The sequence below is a fragment of the Schistocerca nitens genome, chromosome 2 (assembly GCF_023898315.1).
Source record: "Schistocerca nitens isolate TAMUIC-IGC-003100 chromosome 2, iqSchNite1.1, whole genome shotgun sequence".
Lineage (NCBI taxonomy): Eukaryota > Metazoa > Arthropoda > Insecta > Orthoptera > Acrididae > Schistocerca > Schistocerca nitens.
Genome location: NC_064615.1, coordinates 461,696,456 through 461,719,744, shown reverse-complemented (window position 1 = coordinate 461,719,744; position 23,289 = coordinate 461,696,456). Strand labels below are relative to the sequence as shown.

At 44.4% G+C, this 23,289-nt stretch overlaps 1 protein-coding gene across 1 annotated transcript in view; it reads left to right on the top strand.

Moving 5' to 3' along the window:
- Nucleotides 1-23,289, top strand: part of LOC126235093 (SET domain-containing protein SmydA-8) — a 349,448-nt gene that overhangs the window by 286,965 nt on the left and 39,194 nt on the right. Inside the window, exon 8 of the mRNA XM_049943826.1 lies at nucleotides 13,411-13,529. Within this exon, the coding sequence (XP_049799783.1) occupies nucleotides 13,411-13,529 (119 nt within the window). The remainder of the gene's footprint in view (nucleotides 1-13,410; nucleotides 13,530-23,289) is intronic.

The following is a 23,289-nucleotide window of genomic DNA, read 5'->3' as shown; positions in this document are numbered from 1 at the left end:
GCCGAACCAGACGTGAAACCAGAATTAACGAACTAAAAGGAAAATTATTAAACTTTGAGATACTGCCAAATATACCGAATTTATGCACGATATTTCGGAGTGCTCGTTTAACCGTTGCTATCGTCGTTGCTAACCAGGGATGTGAGCTACATTTAACACACAGCAACCTATCACCTAAAATGAGCCGAACTTAACCAACGCCACATTTTTCACTGCTTATCCTTCAAATATTACGGTGCAGAGTGCTAAGAAATTAAGTATCACATTAATTATGACTAGTATAGGAAAAATAAACTCTTCGTTGTCGAGCTGCGATATGAGACTGTAAGACATGAAATAAATCAATTTTTAGCTTTAGTTAGTTTCCTCGGTATCAAATAAAAGGACTTATAAACAGCAGTGAAGTAAAAGGCACAAATGCGAAACAAGTCATATTTCATTTTCTAAAGGAAAAGAAGAACCTCTGCGCAAAAACTGACTCCTTGAATTGATGTTGGTTTGCTTCACTTACGTATAGTATTTTATGCAGTTAATGAGGTTTTATTGTTTACAGAAAAAAAGGCAAAACTAATTTTTCTCGTGTACTGCTGCTATCAGCCGCTTTGTGGGAACTGCTCGTAACTTTCCTGTGAGGTCCTCTCTCTTACTAATGCTCATTATATATTTGTAACTTTAACAGTATATCGTACAATTGTTTACATATAAGTAAGTCCAGCAGCTAAAATGCGTAATCAATAAAATAAGTAAAACGTATCCGTTCGCCTTTGGCTTTAGGCACAGCTGTTTACTCGGTTTCAATACGGCAGCCTTCGCCTATACTCATTAAATTTAGGCGCATGGATTGCAGCCGAGTTCCCATTCTGTATATTCTCTATTCTGTGGAAGGCTTGTGATTCTATATTTGTTTCTGCTCTATGACACCGCTAGTGATTGGTTGTTGCATCCGTTTCCTCTCTCTGGTGAAATTCGTCAGCGCGTCCCGTTAATTTCGTGTCGTTACCCAGCAGCACACAGAAATTACCGGGGCCACTTCTGGACTCTGGGGGAAAGCAGCAGTAAGTCAACGAAAATTGCTGTCATGACCAATCTTCCGCTAGCGCTACGCCAAACGTACTGGCTTTTCTGAGAACGGTATCGAGGTTGCAGCCCGCGAACGAGACAGGCCGGTCGAGCGCTGTATCCCCTTAGCAGAATGTCCTCTTTCCTTTGCGCCTCCTTGTCGTACAGTGAAACGAAAATTTGCGACTGTCCCCAGCTAACGTAGACATTATACAGCGAAAATAATGCCAAGGTTGAATTTGATCTAGAACATTGGTGTATAGTCGGTGACGAGGAACTTTAAGCCACGAGCTCTCCTCCCACTGTCGTCCAAACGCTCGATGTGCAAATTTCCTCCACCAGCAGGATTCAAACCCTCTATCTCCAAGTCGAGCGCCACAGCACTGACGTGTCTTAGCGACCTCCTATACGGAGGCAGTTTTCCGTAAGTATTTAGGCCCGTTTCACACTGAGACACTGGTGACGGTCGCCAGTGACGGTCAGCGGTAATTGTGAAGAACACTCCCGGATCACCGTTGTCCGTCACCGCAGGTACTACCGACTGATTAGTTAGCGAAATGGACTCGAGCGAGGAGGAATTTTTGTTAGTACTTCTAAACAGGAGGAGGAGAATGAAGACAAAACGTTCATTACACGTACATCCCCTGCTACGTGAGCGGCTGGAGAAAGGATTGTTTTATACTCTTTATGTCGATCTGACACAAAATGAGAAGTTTTTTCAGTATTTTCGAATGTCGAAAACTTCAATTAACGAACTGCTAGGGGAAGTGAAAGAAGACATCACAGGAATGGACACTATACTACGGAAGGCTATCCCAGCAGAGGAAAAACTTGCGCTCGCATTAAGGTAGCTATTGTAATATTAAGTAATTTTGTTGAAAGCATATTTCACAGATTTGAGTTGGTGTTAGTATACATTACAAGTTATTGTAAAACTTTCACGGATAGTCTGTTTTCATTGTTGCTCTGCCTGTGCTGTTGGAAAGTATACTAAGGACTCGACACTGTACTCAGAGCCCGCTGGCGAGCACACATATTGTAACTGATCGGACAACCTGGAGTGTCCTGCAGTGTAGCCATGAACTGTTCCACGATGTGCTCGGTTGTGATATGGATCCCCAGTAGCGTAACTTGGTACCGGTACAAATCCTATTTGAGACGTAGCGGAAGCGCTGTAATATTGCTGGGCATTAATAATGACATTCATCAAATCAGATTTCACTTTCAGTCTTGCATGACTGGGAATTCTTTTAAATTCAGGCGTTTTCCATCGACCACTCGATGTTAAATTAGGTTTAGCAGTGTCTATTGTAAAGACATGTTGCCTCCTCCATAACTTTGTGCGTGATCGCGATTGAATAGAGTTTAACTATTCAGGGATTGCAGGGCAAGTCACCTTGCTTAGTCCGTATAGGAAATATTGCGAACAGTATCAGAGATGCTTTGCAAACTACTTCGTTAGCCCTGAAGGCGAAGTGCCTTGGCAGCTGCAAAGAATCTAATTGCTAGACATACACTCCTGGAAATTGAAATAAGAACACCGTGAATTCATTGTCCCAGGAAGGGGAAACTTTATTGACACATTCCTGGGGTCAGATACATCACATGATCACACTGACAGAACCACAGGCACATAGACACAGGCAACAGAGCATGCACAATGTCGGCACTAGTACAGTGTATATCCACCTTTCGCAGCAATGCAGGCTGCTATTCTCCCATGGAGACGATCGTAGAGATGCTGGATGTAGTCCTGTGGAACGGCTTGCCATGCCATTTCCACCTGGCGCCTCAGTTGGACCAGCGTTCGTGCTGGACGTGCAGACCGCGTGAGACGACGCTTCATCCAGTCCCAAACATGCTCAATGGGGTACAGATCCGGAGATCTTGCTGGCCAGGGTAGTTGACTTACACCTTCTAGAGCACGTTGGGTGGCACGGGATACATGCGGACGTGCATTGTCCTGTTGGAACAGCAAGTTCCCTTGCCGGTCTAGGAATGGTAGAACGATGGGTTCGATGACGGTTTGGATGTACCGTGCACTATTCAGTGTCCCCTCGACGATCACCAGTGGTGTACGGCCAGTGTAGGAGATCGCTCCCCACACCATGATGCCGTGTGTTGGCCCTGTGTGCCTCGGTCGTATGCAGTCCTGATTGTGGCGCTCACCTGCACGGCGCCAAACACGCATACGACCATCATTGGCACCAAGGCAGAAGCGACTCTCATCGCTGAAGACGACACGTCTCCATTCGTCCCTCCATTCACGCCTGTCGCGACACCACTGGAGGCGGGCTGCACGATGTTGGGGCGTGAGCGGAAGACGGCCTAACGGTGTGCGGGACCGTAGCCCAGCTTCATGGAGACGGTTGCGAATGGTCCTCGCCGATACCCCAGGAGCAACAGTGTCCCTAATTTGCTGGGAAGTGGCGGTGCGGTCCCCTACGGCACTGCGTAGGATCCTACGGTCTTGGCGTGCATCCGTGCGTCGCTGCGGTCCGGTCCCAGGTCGACGGGCACGTGCACCTTCCGCCGACCACTGGCGACAACATCGATGTACTGTGGAGACCTCACGCCCCACGTGTTGAGCAATTCGGCGGTACGTCCACCCGGCCTCCCGCATGCCCACTATACGCCCTCGCTCAAAGTCCGTCAACTGCACATACGGTTCACGTCCACGCTGTCGCGGCATGCTACCAGTGTTAAAGACTGCGATGGAGCTCCGTGTGCCACGGCAAACTGGCTGACACTGACGGCGGCGGTGCACAAATGCTGCGCAGCTAGCGCCATTCGACGGCCAACACCGCGGTTCCTGGTGTGTCCGCTGTGCCGTGCGTGTGATCATTGCTTGTACAGCCCTCTCGCAGTGTCCGGAGCAAGTATGGTTGGTCTGACACACCGGTGTCAATGTGTTCTTTTTTCCATTTCCAGGAGTGTATTATGTGAAAGTTAATGTGGTTAGGTCTCGTTGTTCAAAAAAAAAATGGCTCTGAGCATTATGGGACTTAACATCTATGGTCATCAGTCCCATAGAACTTAGAACTACTTAAACCTAACTAACCCTTGGACAACACACAACACCCAGCCATCACGAGGCAGAGAAAATCCCTGACCCCGCCGGGAATCGAACCCGGGAACCCGGGCGCGGGAAGCGAGAACGCTACCGCACGACCACGAGATGCGGGCTCTCTCGTTGTTCATCTGGCATTGTATTTGTGATGTGCATTGTGCAGTTATTACTACATTAACTGTAACAAGTCATATTGTTGCATTCACTGAATTGATTGCAACTTACAATCTAAATTATGGAGTTTCAGGAACTTGTACCTCAATAATGTTATAATAAATAAAATTCATTGTTGCAGTAGCCACATATGCGTAAATAATTGTAATTAAGAATAATATTTTAATTGTATTTTCCGGACCATTAGGCGGAGCGCCTTTTATTATGAAACTTTGTATTGTTTTAGATTTTCTCTTCATTCGCCCTGTAGGGGCGAGTTCATGGTTTCCACGGTTTCCACGCTCATCCATTTTGCCCCTTCTTATCGCATTAAGACTGCATAACGGTACACTTGATACTGGTAAACGCAAAAGAAAATAGGCGAAGGACGCAAATGTGCTTGATGGTTACTATCCTCCTAGCCTCGTACAGGGGTAGCAGCTAAATCTGGCTAATCTTATATGGTTCGAAAAATAGGGTATTAAATTTGTAAAAAGAACATACAACTGAATCAGTTTTTATTTTTATTTTTTTTTTCATCCATGCTCATCTCATTGAAACCAGGCACAAACTCCTTTACAATTTCTAGCCACTCATTCGTTTTCACCACTTTGTGGCTGTAGTCATCGCTTTTGACATCCAAAATAGCGGGACGGTTTCTACTTATAAAATCTTCCGTGTTAATCAAATCTAAACTCATGGCTACAATGTGTACAGTATGATGTACAATGAATGTTTCGCGTCACTGTCTCAGAAATGACTGCCTGTCTGTTGGCAAATGTGCAGCGCTGTGTCTGTGATCTGTGTTCCAGTGCGAACACTCGAGTTCAAACTAATGCATGTCCGGCGGTGACTGCTGTAAAAACAGCGACTTTGTCCGTCACATGTGGCTAGGGTGAGTCACTGCAGCGTCACAGTGGCTCAGTGAGGCAGTGTAATGTCCCGGTGTGAATGCTCCAAATTCAGACGAATGTATCTCTGTCGGTGACAGTCGCTGGTGACCGTCACCAGTGTCCAGTGTGGAACGGGCCTTAATGTGGAAGTGCAGGTAGTGTTGGAGGAGAGGAGTTGTACTCGCAGATAAATATTCAGATACGTAACAGCGATTACAGCAAACAACGGTTGTAACGACTATGCATAGATCATTATAGCACGGAACGGAAAGAAATGGAGAACGGCCTAACACCAACTGAAACATCAAATACCGCCCAGGGTGTAGCCTCGAAAAAAAGCGGCTGTAACAGAACGACGTCCTTTAGCGATACTCCAAAGCAGTACTGTGCACCGTGTTGCCGTACCATCACTTTGTAGACGCACAATCCGGTATCGTAAACTGCGGTGCTCGGGAAATGCAGTGACAGCAATTTGCTTTTATCAGACTGAAACGATTGCTCTGATTATTTCACCTGTAGAGTCACACTGTACTGATCACGTTATAACGCAGCCCGCTAACGTGGAAGATCATTCTGTGCTGCGAGGAATCAATAGTCAGATATTCCATGTATCACACTCTAGTTACGCAGAGAATCTGCGTATGTAACTTTCAGAAAACATCTAAATTTCCATCTGTGTTCGGTAAGCTACCAGACAGTTTGTGGCGAAGACTACAAAATGTACCAATGTCACAAACATCTACTCAGTCTGGTGGATAGTTCACTACGTGATCAAAAGTATACGGACACCTGGCTGAAAATTACTTAAAAGTTCGTGGCGCCCTCCAGCGGTAAGCTGGAATTCAGTATAGTGTTGGTAGACCCTTAGCCTTGATGAGAGCTTCCAATCTCGCAGGTATACGTTCAATCACGTGCTGGAAGGTTTTTTGGGGAATGGCAGCCCATTCTTCACCGAGTGCTGCACTGAGGAGAGGTATCGATATCGCTCTGTGAGGCCTGGCACGAAGTCGGCGTTACAAAACATCCCAAAGGTGTTCTATAGGTTTCAGGTCACGGCTATGTGCAGGCCAGTCCATTACAGGGATGTTATTGTCGTGTAACCACTCCGCCACGGGCCGTCATTATGAACAGGTGCTCGATTGTGTTGAAAGATGCAACCACCATCCCCGAATCGCTCTTCAACGATGGAAAGTAAGAATGTGCTTGAAACATCAATGTAGGCCTGTGCTGTGATAGTGCCACGCAAAATAACAAGGTGTGCAAGCCCCCTCCATGAAAACCACTACCACACCATAACACCACCGCCTCCGATTTTTACTGTTGGCACTACACACGCTGGAAGATGACGTTCACCGGCCATTCGCCACACCCACATCCTGCCATTGGATCGCCACATTGTGTACCGTGATGTCACTCTACACAACGTTTTCCCACTGTTCAATAGTCCAATTTTTACGCTCCTTACACCAAGCGAGGCGTCGTTCGGCATTTACCGGTGTGATGTGTGGCTTACGAGCAGCCGTTCGACCATGATATTCAAGTTTTCTCACCTCCCGCCTAACTGTTATAGTACTTGCAGTGGATCCTGATGCAGTTTGGAATTCCTGTGTCATGGTCTGCATAGATGTCTGCGTACGAACCTCTTCAACTGTCGGCGGCCTCTATCAGTCAACAGACGAGGTCGGCCTGTACTCTTTTGTGCTGTACGTGTCCCTTCACGTTTCCACTTCACTACCACATCGGAAACAGTGGATCTATGGATGTTTAGGAGTGTGGAAATCTCGCCTACAGACATATGACATAAGTGACACCGAATCACCTGACCCCGTTCGAAGTCCGTGAGTTCTGCGGAGCGCCCCATTCTGCTCTCTCACGATGTCTAATGACTAATGAGGTCGCTGATATGGAATACATGGCAGTAGATGGAAGCACAATGCACCTAACATGAAACACGTATGTTTTTGGGGGTGTCCGGATACTTTTGATCACATAGCGTACATGGGGAAAAAGATTGTCTGCGGCCTTTTGTATGAGCACAACTTTACCTGACGTAGCATCATGGCTATTATGCAAGATAAATGTCGGAAGAAAAAATATGTCTTTTGACTCATTCTTGAAACGTGAACTTCTGGAATTTTGTGACTAAGGTTCTCCGCCATGTATATCGTTTTTTTTTTTTTTTTTTTTTTTTTTTTTTGTCACCTCACTGCATTTCTCCCTGAAGCTGAGCAAACGAACCCATGACAAATGATACAGGTCTTCTTTGAATATTTTCTACCTCTTTCGTTACTTTAACTTAAGGCAAGGTGTCAGGTCAACGCATATTACAAAATGGTTCAAATGGCTCTGAGCACTATGTGACTTAACTTCTGAGGTCATCAGTCGCCTGGAACTTGAAACTAATTAAACCTAACTAACCTAAGGACATCACACACAACGCATATTACAGTCCCGTAGAATTCTTCCAATAAATATGCCTTTTCATCTGCCGTTTCCACCGTTAGATTTATGTCGTTGTTCCACGATGGATATTTCAGGGTGGTGACTGATGCCAGTGAATGGTAGCCGACTACGTAATCAAACGGTAACTAGCATTTTCGATATTCACGTTCATTTCATTACAATTTTTTGTGTTAAGGACCAGTCGACAATCTTCTCACGTGATACTGACCATCTGTAAGTGTCTCCGCGTTTTACAACACGTTTCTAAAGACGTCGCCTGTTGTACACAAGCGCTTCGACTTTTGAGTAGCTACGTATGAGTACAGGCGTTAATCGCCGGGTCGAACAGGAGCAGCGCTACCACATTATCTTGAGCTACATCAGGCCCTGCCTTTGCTTCTGATGATGCCCTTCCATTGTGAAATACATATCTGATTCCGTTTGTTGGGAAGTCTTCAGTCCAATGGCATATCAGTTCAGATATCCCTCACCCGCGCATGTTCTTTACCAGATGACGACGCAGAACTGTAGAGAAAGCCTCCTAGAAGTGGAGGAAGACGGAGTCAACTTGAGCGCTGGTACCTTCTGTCTGTTGAGTTGCATGAATGGATAGAGTGAGTTGGTATTTACATCATAGGTCTCGTGAAAGTCGTGTCGTTTCCTCCTTATAAGTCTTACTACGCTAACTGGAACTTTTGTGAAAAATCCTTGTTATCACTTCCCATATAGCGGTTAAATGAAGCGGTACGAAAAATTTAACTTTCCTTTTCAACGCTATATGTACTTCCTTTTAAAGAGAAAATAATTCCCAGCATGCATCGACCAGCGTTTTGAGAAATGTTCTTTGATAATTGTGGCGCTTCTAGAGATCGTAAACAAATCGTAATACCATACGTCTAATGGAATGGATAATCACAGTTCTGAGAAATGTGTTGTAGACATTAAACGTCATATTATTCCGCAATGCTTCAGTAATCCTTCAGGTAAGGAGTCAGAGAAATCTTTCACCATCCACAACAAAATTATTTATGACTTGTTAGAGCACTACCTTACATTTATTTCATGCAATGAAGCTATATGTTGGAAGTCTCTTTAGCAGCAGTCTATATTGTATTTAGCAAATGACATACAAGCTAAATCTGGGTTTCTGGATCATAAGTGAAAAACTAAGATTCGTCACATGTTATCAGTCGTTCCAAGGAATTATGATCATTTTCAGTGGTATTCAAAGTGTCAGTACTAACATTTTCACGAGCTTCTTTTTGTTCGATCGTGAAAATTCGGAGCCAGTTTCGCACACACTTTTCTCATGTTAAACTGGTTATGTAAAACTCAGCTTACATGCTCTTTGTCAATTTCTGCAGTTTCAGCAATGGGTCGAATGTTCAATGGACAATCAGCTGGAATCAGATTACCTACTTTTTCGATGTTTTCATCCGCTCTCGCTGTTGAAGGGCCTCCCGGACGTGAGTCACCTTCAGCGTCTTCTAGGTCATCTTGGAAACGCTTGAACCACTCAAAAACTCGCGTACGTGATAAACAATCTTCTTTTAGTAAAATATGGGTTTCAGTAGTAGTTTCTCTATGTTTCAGGTGGGACTTCACGAAAGTTCGTCGCTTTATTATTACACACATCATATTTCCGGCAAAGAAAAGAGAGAAAAAAATATAGCTCTTTGACCAACGAAGGCCACGTCTACGCTGATTTGTCTACGGACGCCACAGATGCCGCATTCGGCTGAAAAGGCTTCATGGCAGTCTAGTACATAGAGTCGCGACACTATATGGTGTTGAAATTGTTACAGTTAGCGCTCCAAGCGGTGAGAAAGCAGACGGTAACGTGTCATAATGATAATGTATGTTTTATTTATTTTTATACTAAATTAACAAAGAAATGGTTAAATTTTTAGATTCCATGCGTTAATAAATTACTAAGGGACGTGAATTATCATGAAGTAAATATAATGGAGCCGAATTTCACAGATTCAGTGAAATAAGCTACAACTTACGCATGGAAAAATACTTTCAAATATGTGCATAACTGCAGCTTACTCCGCAGACGGCAAGAGAATATAAATAATGTTTCATGCGTGAGAAGCATGTCTTTCTGTTGTTTGTTATTTTTATGATAGGCACATTCCATACACGTAAAAAAAATCGTGGAGTCTATTGAGCCGTTCATTCTCATACTTCACTCAATTTTCTATGCACGAATATTTTTGTAAATATAGTTACTTGTGCTTCAAAGCGAACATGTTGCAGATCCTTGCCTTTTGTGGCTCAGATGTAGGGACAACTGTGGAACTGGCTTTTTGTCTGTTGGAAAAGAGTTTTGTTGCATTTTGACGTTTTACTGTGACGTCTGTGCTGTTTTTCCTTCAGCCGCAAGTGTGGTGGCTTGTTTGGTGTGTTAAACAATATAGGTACTACATTCCATGCAGGTTTCCTACGTTCCACATTTTCTGATTTGGCTGAAAGTGTAGCGAACAAGACTTCGCATTTTTGGGTGAATATACGATCTGTTTTTGCAGAAGTTGACGTCTTTTAGTGCTCACCGGCAATTTTTTGCCATCAAAAGAAAACTATATTGTTCATTAAGTACCTATACGCTACAAGAGAATCGTAAATGAACTGTCTTGTAATTTATCATTTCAGAACCCCCTCTATAGTTAGGAAACTAATGAATGACAAATTTGGCGCCGTTTTTTAATTATTAACATACGTTAACTACTGTAAAAATTATGTTATAAATCAAGAAAAACAATAGAATTCGCACTCACCCGACATGGTATTCGGAAGTGTCACTTGCCGTCCTCTTAACGCGCTGCTGTCGTTATGGGTAACAAAAACGATACGAAGTGTCGCCACTGTCGTGTTACACTGTGGCTTCACGTTTCACAGCTGTTGGCCGTTCATCTTTGGCGCATGCGTACTTACTCTGATACAACACGAGTCCTTTTACACTCCTGGAAATGGAAAAAAGAACACATTGACACCGGTGTGTCAGACCCACCATACTTGCTCCGGACACTGCGAGAGGGCTGTACAAGCAATGATCACACGCACGGCACAGCGGACACACCAGGAACCGCGGTGTTGGCCGTCGAATGGCGCTAGCTGCGCAGCATTTGTGCACCGCCGCCGTCAGTGTCAGCCAGTTTGCCGTGGCATACGGAGCTCCATCGCAGTCTTTAACACTGGTAGCATGCCGCGACAGCGTGGACGTGAACCGTATGTGCAGTTGACGGACTTTGAGCGAGGGCGTATAGTGGGCATGCGGGAGGCCGGGTGGACGTACCGCCGAATTGCTCAACACGTGGGGCGTGAGGTCTCCACAGTACATCGATGTTGTCGCCAGTGGTCGGCGGAAGGTGCACGTGCCCGTCGACCTGGGACCGGACCGCAGCGACGCACGGATGCACGCCAAGACCGTAGGATCCTACGCAGTGCCGTAGGGGACCGCATCGCCACTTCCCAGCAAATTAGGGACACTGTTGCTCCTGGGATATCGGCGAGGACCATTCGCAACCGTCTCCATGAAGCTGGGCTACGGTCCCGCACACCGTTAGGCCGTCTTCCGCTCACGCCCCAACATAGTGCAGCCCGCCTCCAGTGTTGTCGCGACAGGCGTGAATGGAGGGACGAATGGAGACGTGTCGTCTTCAGCGATGAGAGTCGCTTCTGCCTTGGTGCCAATGATGGTCGTATGCGTGTTTGGCGCCGTGCAGGTGAGCGCCACAATCAGGACTGCATACGACCGAGGCACACAGGGCCAACACCCGGCATCATGGTGTGGGGAGCGATCTCCTACACTGGCCGTACACCACTGGTGATCGTCGAGGGGACACTGAATAGTGCACGGTACATTCAAACCGTCATCGAACCCATCGTTCTACCATTCCTAGACCGGCAAGGGAACTTGCTGTTCCAACAGGACAATGCACGTCCGCGTGTATCCCGTGCCACCCAACGTGCTCTAGAAGGTGTAAGTCAACTACCCTGGCCAGCCAGATCTCCGGATCTGTCCCCCATTGAGCATGTTTGGGACTGGATGAAGCGTCGTCTCACGCGGTCTGCACGTCCAGCACGAACGCTGGTCCAACTGAGGCGCCAGGTGGAAATGGCATGGCAAGCCGTTCCACAGGACTACATCCAGCATCTCTACGATCGTCTCCATGGGAGAATAGCAGCCTGCATTGCTGCGAAAGGTGGATATACACTGTACTAGTGCCGACATTGTGCATGCTCTGTTGCCTGTGTCTATGTGCCTGTGGTTCTGTCAGTGTGATCATGTGATGTATCTGACCCCAGGAATGTGTCAATAAAGTTTCCCCTTCCTGGGACAATGAATTCACGGTGTTCTTATTTCAATTTCCAGGAGTGTATTTTATAGCCATACTTCATATGAGAAGCTCATGTCCAAAAGGTACCAATTCCGAAAAATTGAATAATGAGGTAACAGGTCGCAGCACTACTTAGAACGATTACCTATGTAATAAGAAATGTTATGCTTGCCAAAACGTACCATATCCGTTTTATATTTTCCATTGAGACTGACGATTCATGGCGAAGAGTACCAGATCCCTATAGCCAATCCTTGCTCCTCTTGGTATTGACGTCGAACACAAGATGACCGACATTTGTTTACATGACATTGTTTGTTGTGAAGATATGTCTGGCGTTTTTGTTCATTGTCAGTTTTTAATTAAATTATGGAGTCTGATATATGAGATAAATACTATGAATGACCAACAGAAACTGAAAATGCAATAAGAAAGGTGTGTAGACTAGAAAAGTGGAAGAAAAATGTAGTAAAACAAAAATTTTAAAAAAATCAATAAAACATATGTACATGTGCAACCTGCAAAGAAGAAAGACGTAATAAACTGCTTGGGGACATGGGATATTCAGTAGGTGATTTGCCCTTTTATTATAGAGCGTTGAATGAAGATGACAGTACAGAATGTTCCAATGATGTTAGTGAGAATTAAATGATTAATGAAGACAATCTACAAGAAAGTAAAGTTGTTCTTTGTTTTGAAGCATTTTTATTTTAATGTTTATAAGGTCAAACATTTTTTAATTTACACAGTAAAGAAATTCACGTACCACAGATCCAGGAAGAGAATGTAGTGACGATGTGAATCTCCTTACGGATGATAGAAACTCGTGGATTACCTCCTTATCAGCTGTAGACTTTGTTGTACAGTAGGTGTTTAATATTGTTCTGCCTGGTGATGATAGTACTGCAGAAAATGTCAGGGAATGCCATTTATTTCAGTGTTCAGATTGTGCAAAAGTTAAGATAATGAGAAAATATTTTGTAAAATAAAAATATTCTCCCTAAATGTCTTTGCAATATTTCCAAATCTTTAATTTAATAAAAGTTCGAGATAACCCACGAAGAATGTAAACTGCAGTACAAAAACTACAAATGAAACAGTCATCTGTATTTTACTTCTTGTTGTTGGCTAATATAATGTCACTGCTGAGCAGCAGTTACCAAACTTATCACAATTTTGTGCCAAAAGGTACCAAATCCCTTTTTGATTTATGGAATAACAGCTAAACAAATAGACATTTGACAGAGATACTTGGCGCAATGTGTCTCAGCACATGTCTGAATATAACAAAAAAACTACAAAACATGTTCTGATGCTACTGTCTTGTCACTCTCGTTGAACTAGAGTTTATGGGTGTGGTACCTTTTGGAAATGAGGTTCTCTATCTAGTGTGACGGCCTGCCTGCTGTGCTGTGCTGTACTGTGTGGTGTGGTGGTGTGGTGTCGACAGCGGAGAACCGGGTGCGCGGCGTGCTGCTGTGCGAGCTGCAGGCGGCGCTGGCCGAGGCGGCGAGGCGCAGCGCGGCCGCCGGCGGCCTGGACGCCGCCGCCTTCCGCCAGAGTCTCAAGGTGAGCGCCACTGCACGCGAGTCCCTTCCCCCTGTCGCAGTTTGCACCCCTGGCTACTTGATTGTCAAGACCGCGGAGGCGACACAGACCGACGTTCAAACTGTCACGGAGTGTGACTCATCAAGCTTTCCCTGTGGATATGTTATAAATAGTCTCTACGTGTTTGCCACCGGATGACGTTGTACAAATTCTACAATACTTCCTCAAACTAATTGTCCGACATCTTCAGGTGGTTCAATCTAGCTGGTGGCTAGGTACGACTGACGGTATCCGCATGTCAACGCCCCTGTATGTAGAACAGGAGCGCGAAGAATTTGTAGGCGCGGAAATCACTCTTGCGCAATGTTTTGCAGATAGACGGCGCCATACTCAAACGCCGTCTGCCGGAAATCGCAGAGCGGCCCTCCTGCGTGTCCGCTGTACGCTATGTTTACTTACAGTGCGGCCATGCGTTACTCACTATAAAAAAAAATAAAAAAAACTTTGCTAGACCAATATTATGACAGGTCTGTTATCGAAAAATCTTCATTTTCTCGTGGTGATTTAATAGCAACCAATGCAGGGTTCGAGGCTGTGCTCAGTTGAAATCCCGCCTCCCTGTTGATGAGATTATCAGCTTTACGCATATATATTGCTTCCTTCATAAGCAATCCCAGAACGATGATGCCAGGAATAAAACTTCCGTCTTGTCACAAATCATGCGATGTCCTGTATTCGGACAGTGTTCTGCAGTTGCTGACTTGTCCGGTTGGGGCATTCGTGTGTGACACTGATGCCCATTGCAGCGTTCTTGCACTGTGCGACATGTCTGGCCTATATATGCCGCCTCACACTGACAAGGAATCCTATACGCACCACGTTTCCTCAGGCCCAGATCACCCTTAACCGACCCAGCAAGTTCCTCAGTTTTGCGGATGGTTCAAAAACCAATTCATATCTTCCGAGGACTCTTTCGATTCTTGACTACATGGCACCAAAATGTGGCAAGAAGGCTAAAGTGGCGGTTGCCTTCGTATCTTCATTCTGCTCCGTACCTTGATCTCGCATGGGCCTGAATGCATTATGTAACTGAAGCTCTCAGGAACAGATACCACACGCACTTTAAGTGCTAACGTATGTAATGCACTACCGCACTGTGCCGAGTGATGGCAACTTGTGGCCTGTAAATATAGATCTGTATGCATTGGCTTCCGGTAGACGTTGTGTTCCAAGGTTCCATCTGCTTCTCGTCGTACCAAAACGTCAAGAAAAGTAAAATATCATCTTTTTCAACTTCCATTGTGAAGTATATATTCGGATGGAGCGAATTTAAATGCTGAAGAAATGTACATAGAGTATCAAGTCCATCTGGCCACACCACAAATGTATCATCCACATACCGCTGAAAACAAGAGTGGCTGACTGTAGTGCTCTTTCTTCAGAGTCCCCAATAAAATAATTATCCACTACAGGAGACAGAGGCCATCCACTTGTTCAAAATATTGGTCATGAAATAAGAAGCATCTTGAAGTAAGCACGTGTTTAAATAATGCAATTATGTCCTCCTCAAACTTGCTAATGAGCTCTAAAGAGTGTTGCAAGGGCACAATTGTAATATATTATATTTTGTGCATTTGTGTTTAGTCCTCTTTGGTGTTGTTCCAGTGTGACTAGCGCAGGTTCTAAGGCGATGGCGAACAGGACCATCCATATTGGACATCCTTTACTACCGAACGGTTGCAGTTAAATGTTGTCGTTAGCTGGCGGTTTATCAAGATTCTGGATGGATCTTGGCTTAATATTGTGAGCATTAACTTGATAAATCGTTGTCGAAAACCCATTGCCATCATCGTTTCAAATAATTAGTATGGTTTACTCTATCAAAGGCTTTTTGAAAGTCTAGTTATATTAGAGTGCATTCTAATCCGAGAACATCTGCTATGGCTATTATTTCTCTACAATCTCACACTCTCTGCGTAATCGTTCTGTCCTTGCCCACGTTGGTTTGGTGAGACTAGTTACTGCAGGGTGTTTCAAAAATGACCGGTATATTTGAAACGGCAATAAAAACTAAACGAGCAGCGATAGAAATACACCGTTTGTTGCAATATGCTTGGGACAACAGTACATTTTCAGGCAGACAAACTTTCGAAATTACAGTAGTTACAATTTTCAACAACAGATGGCGCTGCAAGTGATGTGAAAGATATAGAAGACAACGCAGTCTGTGGGTGCGCCATTCTGTACGTCGTCTTTCTGCTGTAAGCGTGTGCTGTTCACAACGTGCAAGTGTGCTGTGGACAACATGGTTTATTCCTTAGAACAGAGGATTTTTCTGGTGTTGGAATTCCACCGCCTAGAACACAGTGTTGTTGCAACAAGACGAAGTTTTCAACGGAGGTTTAATGTAACCAAAGGACCGAAAAGCGATACAATAAAGGATCTGTTTGAAAAATTTCAACGGACTGGGAACGTGACGGATGAACGTGCTGGAAAGGTAGGGCGACCGCGTACGGCAACCACAGAGGGCAACGCGCAGCTAGTGCAGCAGGTGATCCAACAGCGGCCTCGGGTTTCCGTTCGCCGTGTTGCGCTTGCGGTCCAAATGACGCCAACGTCCACGTATCGTCTCATGCGCCAGAGTTTACACCTCTATCCATACAAAATTCAAACGCGGCAACCCCTCGGCGCCGCTACCATTGCTGCACGAGAGACATTCGCTAACGATATAGTGCACAGGATTTATGACGGCGATATGCATGTGGGCAGCATTTGGTTTACTGACGAAGCTTATTTTTACCTGGACGGCTTCGTCAATAAACAGAACTGGCGCATATGGGGAACCGAAAAGCCCCATGTTGCAGTCCCATCGTCCCTGCATCTTCAAAAAGTACTGGTCTGGGCCGCCATTTCTTCCAAAGGAATCATTGGCCCATCTTTCAGATCCGAAACGATTACTGCATCACGCTATCTGGACATTCTTCGTGAATTTGTGGCGGTACAAACTGCCTTAGACGACACTGCGAACACCTCGTGGTTTATGCAAGATGGTGCCCGGCCACATCGCACGGCCGACGTCTTTAATTTCCTGAATGAATATTTCGATGATCGTGTGATTGCTTTGGGCTATCCGAAACATACAGGAGGCGGCGTGGATTGGCCTCCCTATTCGCCAGACATGAACCCCTGTGACTTCTTTCTGTGGGGACACTTGAAAGACCAGGTGTACCGCCAGAATCCAAAAACAATTGAACAGCTGAAGCAGTACATCTCATCTGCATGTGAAGCCATTCCGCCAGACACGTTGTCAAAGGTTTCGGGTAATTTCATTCAGAGACTACGCCATATTATTGCTACGCATGGTGGATATGTGGAAAATATCGTACTATAGAGTTTCCCAGACCGCAGCGCCATCTGTTGTTGACAATTGTAACTACTGTAATGTCGAAAGTTTGTCTGCCTGAAAATGTACTGTTGTCCCAAGCATATTGCAACAAACGGTGAATTTCTATCGCTGCTCGTTTAGTTTTTATTACCGTTTCAAATATACCGGTCATTTTTGAAACACCCTGTATATGCATTACATTCTTGAGCCCTTGAGCTGGCATACATGACATGATCTTATGACCACAATTCAGCAAAGTTGTGGGTCTAAGGTTTTCGATGAATAAACTGTGTTGGTCTTTTGGACTAAACGAGCTGTTTTACAAAAATTGGTGCATCGTGCAAAACTGACATCAGACGCTGATAACCTGCCCCATGAGCTTCTTTTCCTGCTCCTCGTCGGTGGTCTTATTGTGAGTCTTGCTTGTAATCTCTTTATTTATTAGATGGGCATTATAGCCGTTGTTCCTGAAGAAATTGCGTAGGTGGCTCAGTTCATGGGGCAGGTTATCAGCGTCTGATGTCATTTTTGCACGATGCACCAATTTCTGTAAAACAGCTCGTTTCTGTACCGGGTGAAGATGGCTGAGGGCGTGCAAGTAGAGATCGTTACGATCGGGTTTTCTACAGACGCTCTGGCCAAGTCATCCATTTCCTTTCCACGGGACGAGGAGGTCAAGAAAGGGCAGTTTATCATCGTTTTATACCTCCATGGTAAACTGGATGATACTGTTAATGGCGCTGAGGTGTTCCGAGAGCTCGTAAAGTTTCTCACGTCCGTGGAGCCAAATGACGAACGTGTTGTCAACGTATCGAAAGAATCAACTAGGGTATATTGGCGCTATTTCTAAGATAATATCGTCAAAATTCTCCATGAAAAGGTTTGCAACAGCTGGAGCTAACGGGCTACCCATTGCAACGCCATCCCTCTGATCGTAATACTGCCGTTGTACAAAAAATGAGAAGACATAGGAGTGTGCCTAAATAGCCCGACCACTTGACTCACTTACAACTGGGGCACTAGGTTCAAACAGTCTTTTACAGGCACATTCGTAAACAACACCACCAGCTGGCAGTCATACCACTTGATAATGGCCAAGAAGTGCTTTGCCTAATGGTCGTATAATTCTAATTACTTAACGCCGCTAGAAGAGAACTTTTGGTTCAATGTTAGCGCCAGGAGTCTTGGCGTTCTTACAGTTAATTAAATTACTTCCGAGATTCTATCCAGTAACATAAATGACCATGTTTATCGGCGGAACGATAGCTAATACGATATTTTCTCCGTAGATGATTTCACATCTTCTTTAAGCGGAATTATGAGGCGTGTCTTTGAAGAAAGTACCGTTTTGAAGTAAAAATAAAAGAGGTAGACTTTTCGCATCAATTTTATTTTTACATAGAAGCCTGTATTTTAAACTACTTTTCCACGTAATTGCCACCAAAATGAGGCGGGGTTTACGTTTTCTTGTGCGCATTTGAAATGCCTCTTCCGACTGCGATTTCTGCCGACTATAAAATACACTCTGTGATTCGTTTTCTTAGCACTAAAGGCGTGAAAGCTGCTGAAATTCATCGTCAGGTCAGTGAAGTATATGGAGAAAACATTATGAGCGATAGGATGGTACGGAAATGGGTGAGAGCTTTTAAATATGGCCGCACAAATGTGGGTTATGAGGAACGAAGTGGGTGACCTTCATTCATTACTGAAAATTTGCTGCAAAAAGTTGATGAAAAAATGAGAAGGAACAGACTCCTTAAGATATCGACGTTATGTGATGAATCTCCTCAAGTGTCAAGAAGTGTATGTCACTCACTGTTCAGAACTCGTCACTTCAGAAAAGTTAATATTTTCAGTGATATAACACCAAATCTATTTCAGGCACTTTTCAGAATTCCGAAACACTTTTGCTATATGTTCTGTCGTGCATGAAATTACAAAATTATCTTGCCCATTAAAAACTTCAAAACAGGTTTTAGTAGCACCACCAGATTAAAGTAGAACATATGACTTACAATATTTTTTCAGTTAGATGCATTTAAAGATTATACTGCTAGAAGTCCAACTTTAGTGACTTCGTTATGGTTCAACGGTACAATTACTACGCTAATCAGTTCATGTAGTTGACAGAGATCTTCTCAACATTCAGTTTATTCTATACTACAAACGGTTGATAACATGCAATGGACATACAAGCTCAAGCCCAATTTCATATATTAATTTCAAACATAATTTTTAACAGTTTTCGAAGGTGGTTCTGACCTGATGTTCTTAGTGCAGCGGACCGTCGGCATCCTTGGGATTAGTGACCCCGCACCGCCGATTTGCTGCGTCGGTGGCACACCGATGAACGACCTACCAGCGTATCCTCTGTGCATCATGAAACAGAATGTGCAGAAGCATTGAGACCCATAGATTAGGAAAGGGTGGCAATGATTAATTAGGGGACAGATACGTTATGTAAAACATATTTACTTAAAACTTCGTAGCTCAGCAAATTGCAATCGTGTGTCCCCTGAAAAAATGCCTTTAAAAGTATTACTGATCCGACAGCATAGAAGCTGACCCAGTTCAAAATCATTGAACTCAATAAACAGTTATTCAGGAGAGCATCAAGTAAGTTGTCTGAACTGAAATTACACTACAGACACCAGAATATTCACAAGTGCCAATCTTTGAGTGACGAAAATGCATGGCTGATAATTCCACTAAGTTTGCAATTTTAAAATAAAACCCCACCGTAAACGTAGATAATGGTACAACAAAAGAAATTTTTAACCATCAGTATCCTGTACCCCTTGTACTCAGAACGCCAACCAGCAATGAGAAAATCGTATATTGAGCTAATTCTGTCTATTTCATCTGGCAGTCAGATCAACATTAGAGATTATTATTACCAACCAAAATTCTTCCCTTTTGCAATGCTCGTTCAATTTCCAGATGACATTCATTGCATGTAAAATTCTTGTGATCGGTTTCCAAGTCCTTCATATAGTATACAAAATATCTCATAGTTCACCTGAAACAACGCAGTGCTAGAAAAGGCACTGCAGTATTTCGTTTATGTATGCGCCCAAAGAAAGTTTAACATAAATCAGCAGAATGAACTAAACACATTGTACATGTTTTAATGCAATACCGACAGTGGCTATCACTGAATACGTAAGGAAAAAATGCCACAGTGATGAAGCTGAGCCTCGCGGCACTGGAGCAAATAGTAAAGGCGGCGTATATCAATTTTACTCAGCAAAACACGCTGGAGGCGGTTGTGACTACAGCAGAACAAGTAAAAGAATGCGTCTGCAATCCAAGTGCACATCAGAAGCTCATGTGCGGCACCAAATCTAGCAATTGCTTCAAAAACAATTACAGCTCTTGACAGCAAGGAGCCGTTACCTGAGACACAAAGATCGTTGCCGACCGGAGTGGCCGAGCGGTTCTAGGGGCTACAGTCTGGAACCGCGCGACCGCTACGGTAGCAGGTTCGAATCCTGCCTCGGGAATGGATGTGTGTGATGTCCTTAGGTTAGTTAGGTTTAAGTAGTTCTAAGTTCTAGGGGACTGATGACCTCAGAAGTTAAGTCCCATAGTGCTCAGAGCCATTTTTGAACAAAGATCGTTACACAGAATTTGAAAACAATGAGGTTCCAACACCGTTAAGATAGACAATTTCTGCTCGTCTTATTCGTTCACAAACTTCAATGCTGAGTAGGATCGTGAGTAACACACACAATGACGACATCCAGTAAGACATTGCACGGCGCCCACCGTCTAGAGCCAAGTAGACAAGTTGTTTGCGTTGACCGAGCATACCGTACGTCGAGACGCTCACTCGTTGCTTACTCGCTGTCACTGTGCCGAGTTACTCCCCTCCTCCTACCGCTATGCTGGCACAGACGAAGCCTCACTTCAGTCAGAGACGTCACCATCGACAGAGAGTATAGCCAATAACTATAGTGCCGAACACGGCACAAGACAGCAAAAACCGATATTTCAGTACACACATCGTATAATTGAATTTACATAATTAAATCACACGCTATTATGGTTTACCTTATGTCGCTCAAGCGTAAAATAGGGACGGTGCTGCTTACAAAATTTTGATCACCACAAGCCCAACCGAACAAAGTAGATGGGAGTAACACCAACTACATTCTCTGTACAGGGTAAGATTATGCGACGAGGTTTTCATTCAGCAATCGAATTTCAGTATTAGTTGTTTCTGAGAATATCACGTTATATACCTCGTGTAAGAAATAGAAAATTCTGCTCCCACGTGAGTTGCAGGATCGTGCCCTGTCGAGAGTGCAGTTCAGCGTGTCGCAGTACTGTCGTGCTTTGGCCACGATTTCACGTCTGTCATACGAATGTAAGAGCGATCGGTTCAAAACGACCATAATCAGTGGCATGTAGTACCTCAACGAGCCCACGTGACTAGCGCCCGAGACGATAGATATATTTAAACCCAGTCGTGTGGGTTCGTAAAGTTAAGTCACGTACGAGTTAGGAAGCGGGATTGTTTGCAGCAAGACAAGTATCTACACAGACAGTGTACAGCCCCTTGAGCACCACCAACTTTCAGCATGGCGATCATTGTTGCTGTTTCCAATGATCCGGCAGCAGAGGCAGTCGCACAGACACGGGTGCGCCCAATGACAACGAGAGTAGCAGTGCCCCGTCTTTTTACAGAAGCTACAATTCTGCTCCATGACGATGGATAGATGAGAGTGTGGACGCTCAGAGGAGAAGGAAAGTCTCCAGGCTTCGCATCGTTATGAGGCCTTAGCATCTGTCTTGAAAATACAGCGTGTCATTGGGTACACAGCACAATCACCACGGATTACCAAAGTGTGTAATTTGAAGAGACTCCATTATATATTCCATGACAAAACAACAACATACCACTAAGAAGTTATCCGAATGGCTGATGTACATGTACAGACAAAGAAATGATTAAAATTTTAGAAAAAATTGGGTGATTTATTCAAGAGAAAGTGCTTCACAAATTGTGCAAATCGGTAACGCGTTGGTCCACTTCTGCTGGCCTCGGTGGTCACTAGAATTTACGGTCGCAAGAAGACTGAGCTCCTGGTAGCCGCGTGGCAATACCGACAGGGAAGACCATCGTGTTCGACGTATGGTTCTGGCACTATGTACTACTTCTGCAGCAGTAATTTGAGCAGCAGCTGGCATAAAAGTGACACAACGAACTGTTGCAAATCGGTTACTTCAAGGACAGCTTCGAGCCAGATGCTCTGTAGCGTGCATTACACTCATCCCAAACCACCGCCATTTGTGACTGCAGTGATGCCAAGCCAGAGCTCATTGGAGGGCAGGGTGATCCGTCGCGCTTTTCTAATGAAAGCTGATTCTGCCTCGGTGCCAGTGATGGCCGTGTATTGGCTAGAAGGAGGCCAGTTATGTCCTGCAATCACCCAGTCTGCGTGCAAAACACACTGGACCTACACCTGTGGTTATGGATGGGGATCCGATTTCGTACTTCAGCAAGAGCTCTCTCGTTGTTATCCCACGCACCATGACTGCAAATTTGTATGTCAATCTGGTGATTAAACCTTTTGTGCAGCCATTCATGAACAGCATTCCAGGGCGTTTTTTCCAACAGGATACTGCTCTCTCACATAGCGCTGTTGTAAGCCAAGATGCTCTACAAAGTGTCGACATGTTGTCTTGGCCAGTTTTATAACCACATCTGTCTCCCATCGAGCACATATGGGACATCATCGGACGACAACTCCAGCGTCATACACAAGCGGCATTAACCGTGGGGTATTGACCGACCAAGTGCAAAATGCATGGAACTCCATCTAACAAACTGACACCCGGCACCTGTTCAACACAGTGCATGCACGTCTGCATGCTTGTATTCAACATTCTGGAGGTTACACTGTTTATTAAACTACCAGCATTTTTCATTTACAATGGCTTATATCGCGCTTACATTTACCAGTGAGCTTGCAATATAGTCACTTAAATATGTTACCGAGATAAATGTATTCCCAAAATTTATTTACTCTAATTAATTATTTTTTGATGCTGGGACTTTTTCCCGTCAGTGTAATTCTAAAAATATGTCGCATTTTTCTCGCTACTAAGTACTGCATCTGAAGAATTAACAATATATTCCAAATAGGTTTAATATACTTTACACCACTGAAATGTGCAGAAAGCGAAATATTTACAAATGCTGTGCAAAATACTGAAAGTTAACGCTTGGTGCTGACTATACTACGGGGTGGTCCATTGATCGTGACCGAGCCAAAAATCTCACGAAATAAGGGTCAAATGAAAAAACTACAAAGAACGAAACTTCTCTAGCTTAAAGGGGGAAACTAGATGGTGCTATGGTTGGCCCGCAAGACGGCGCTTCCGTAGGTC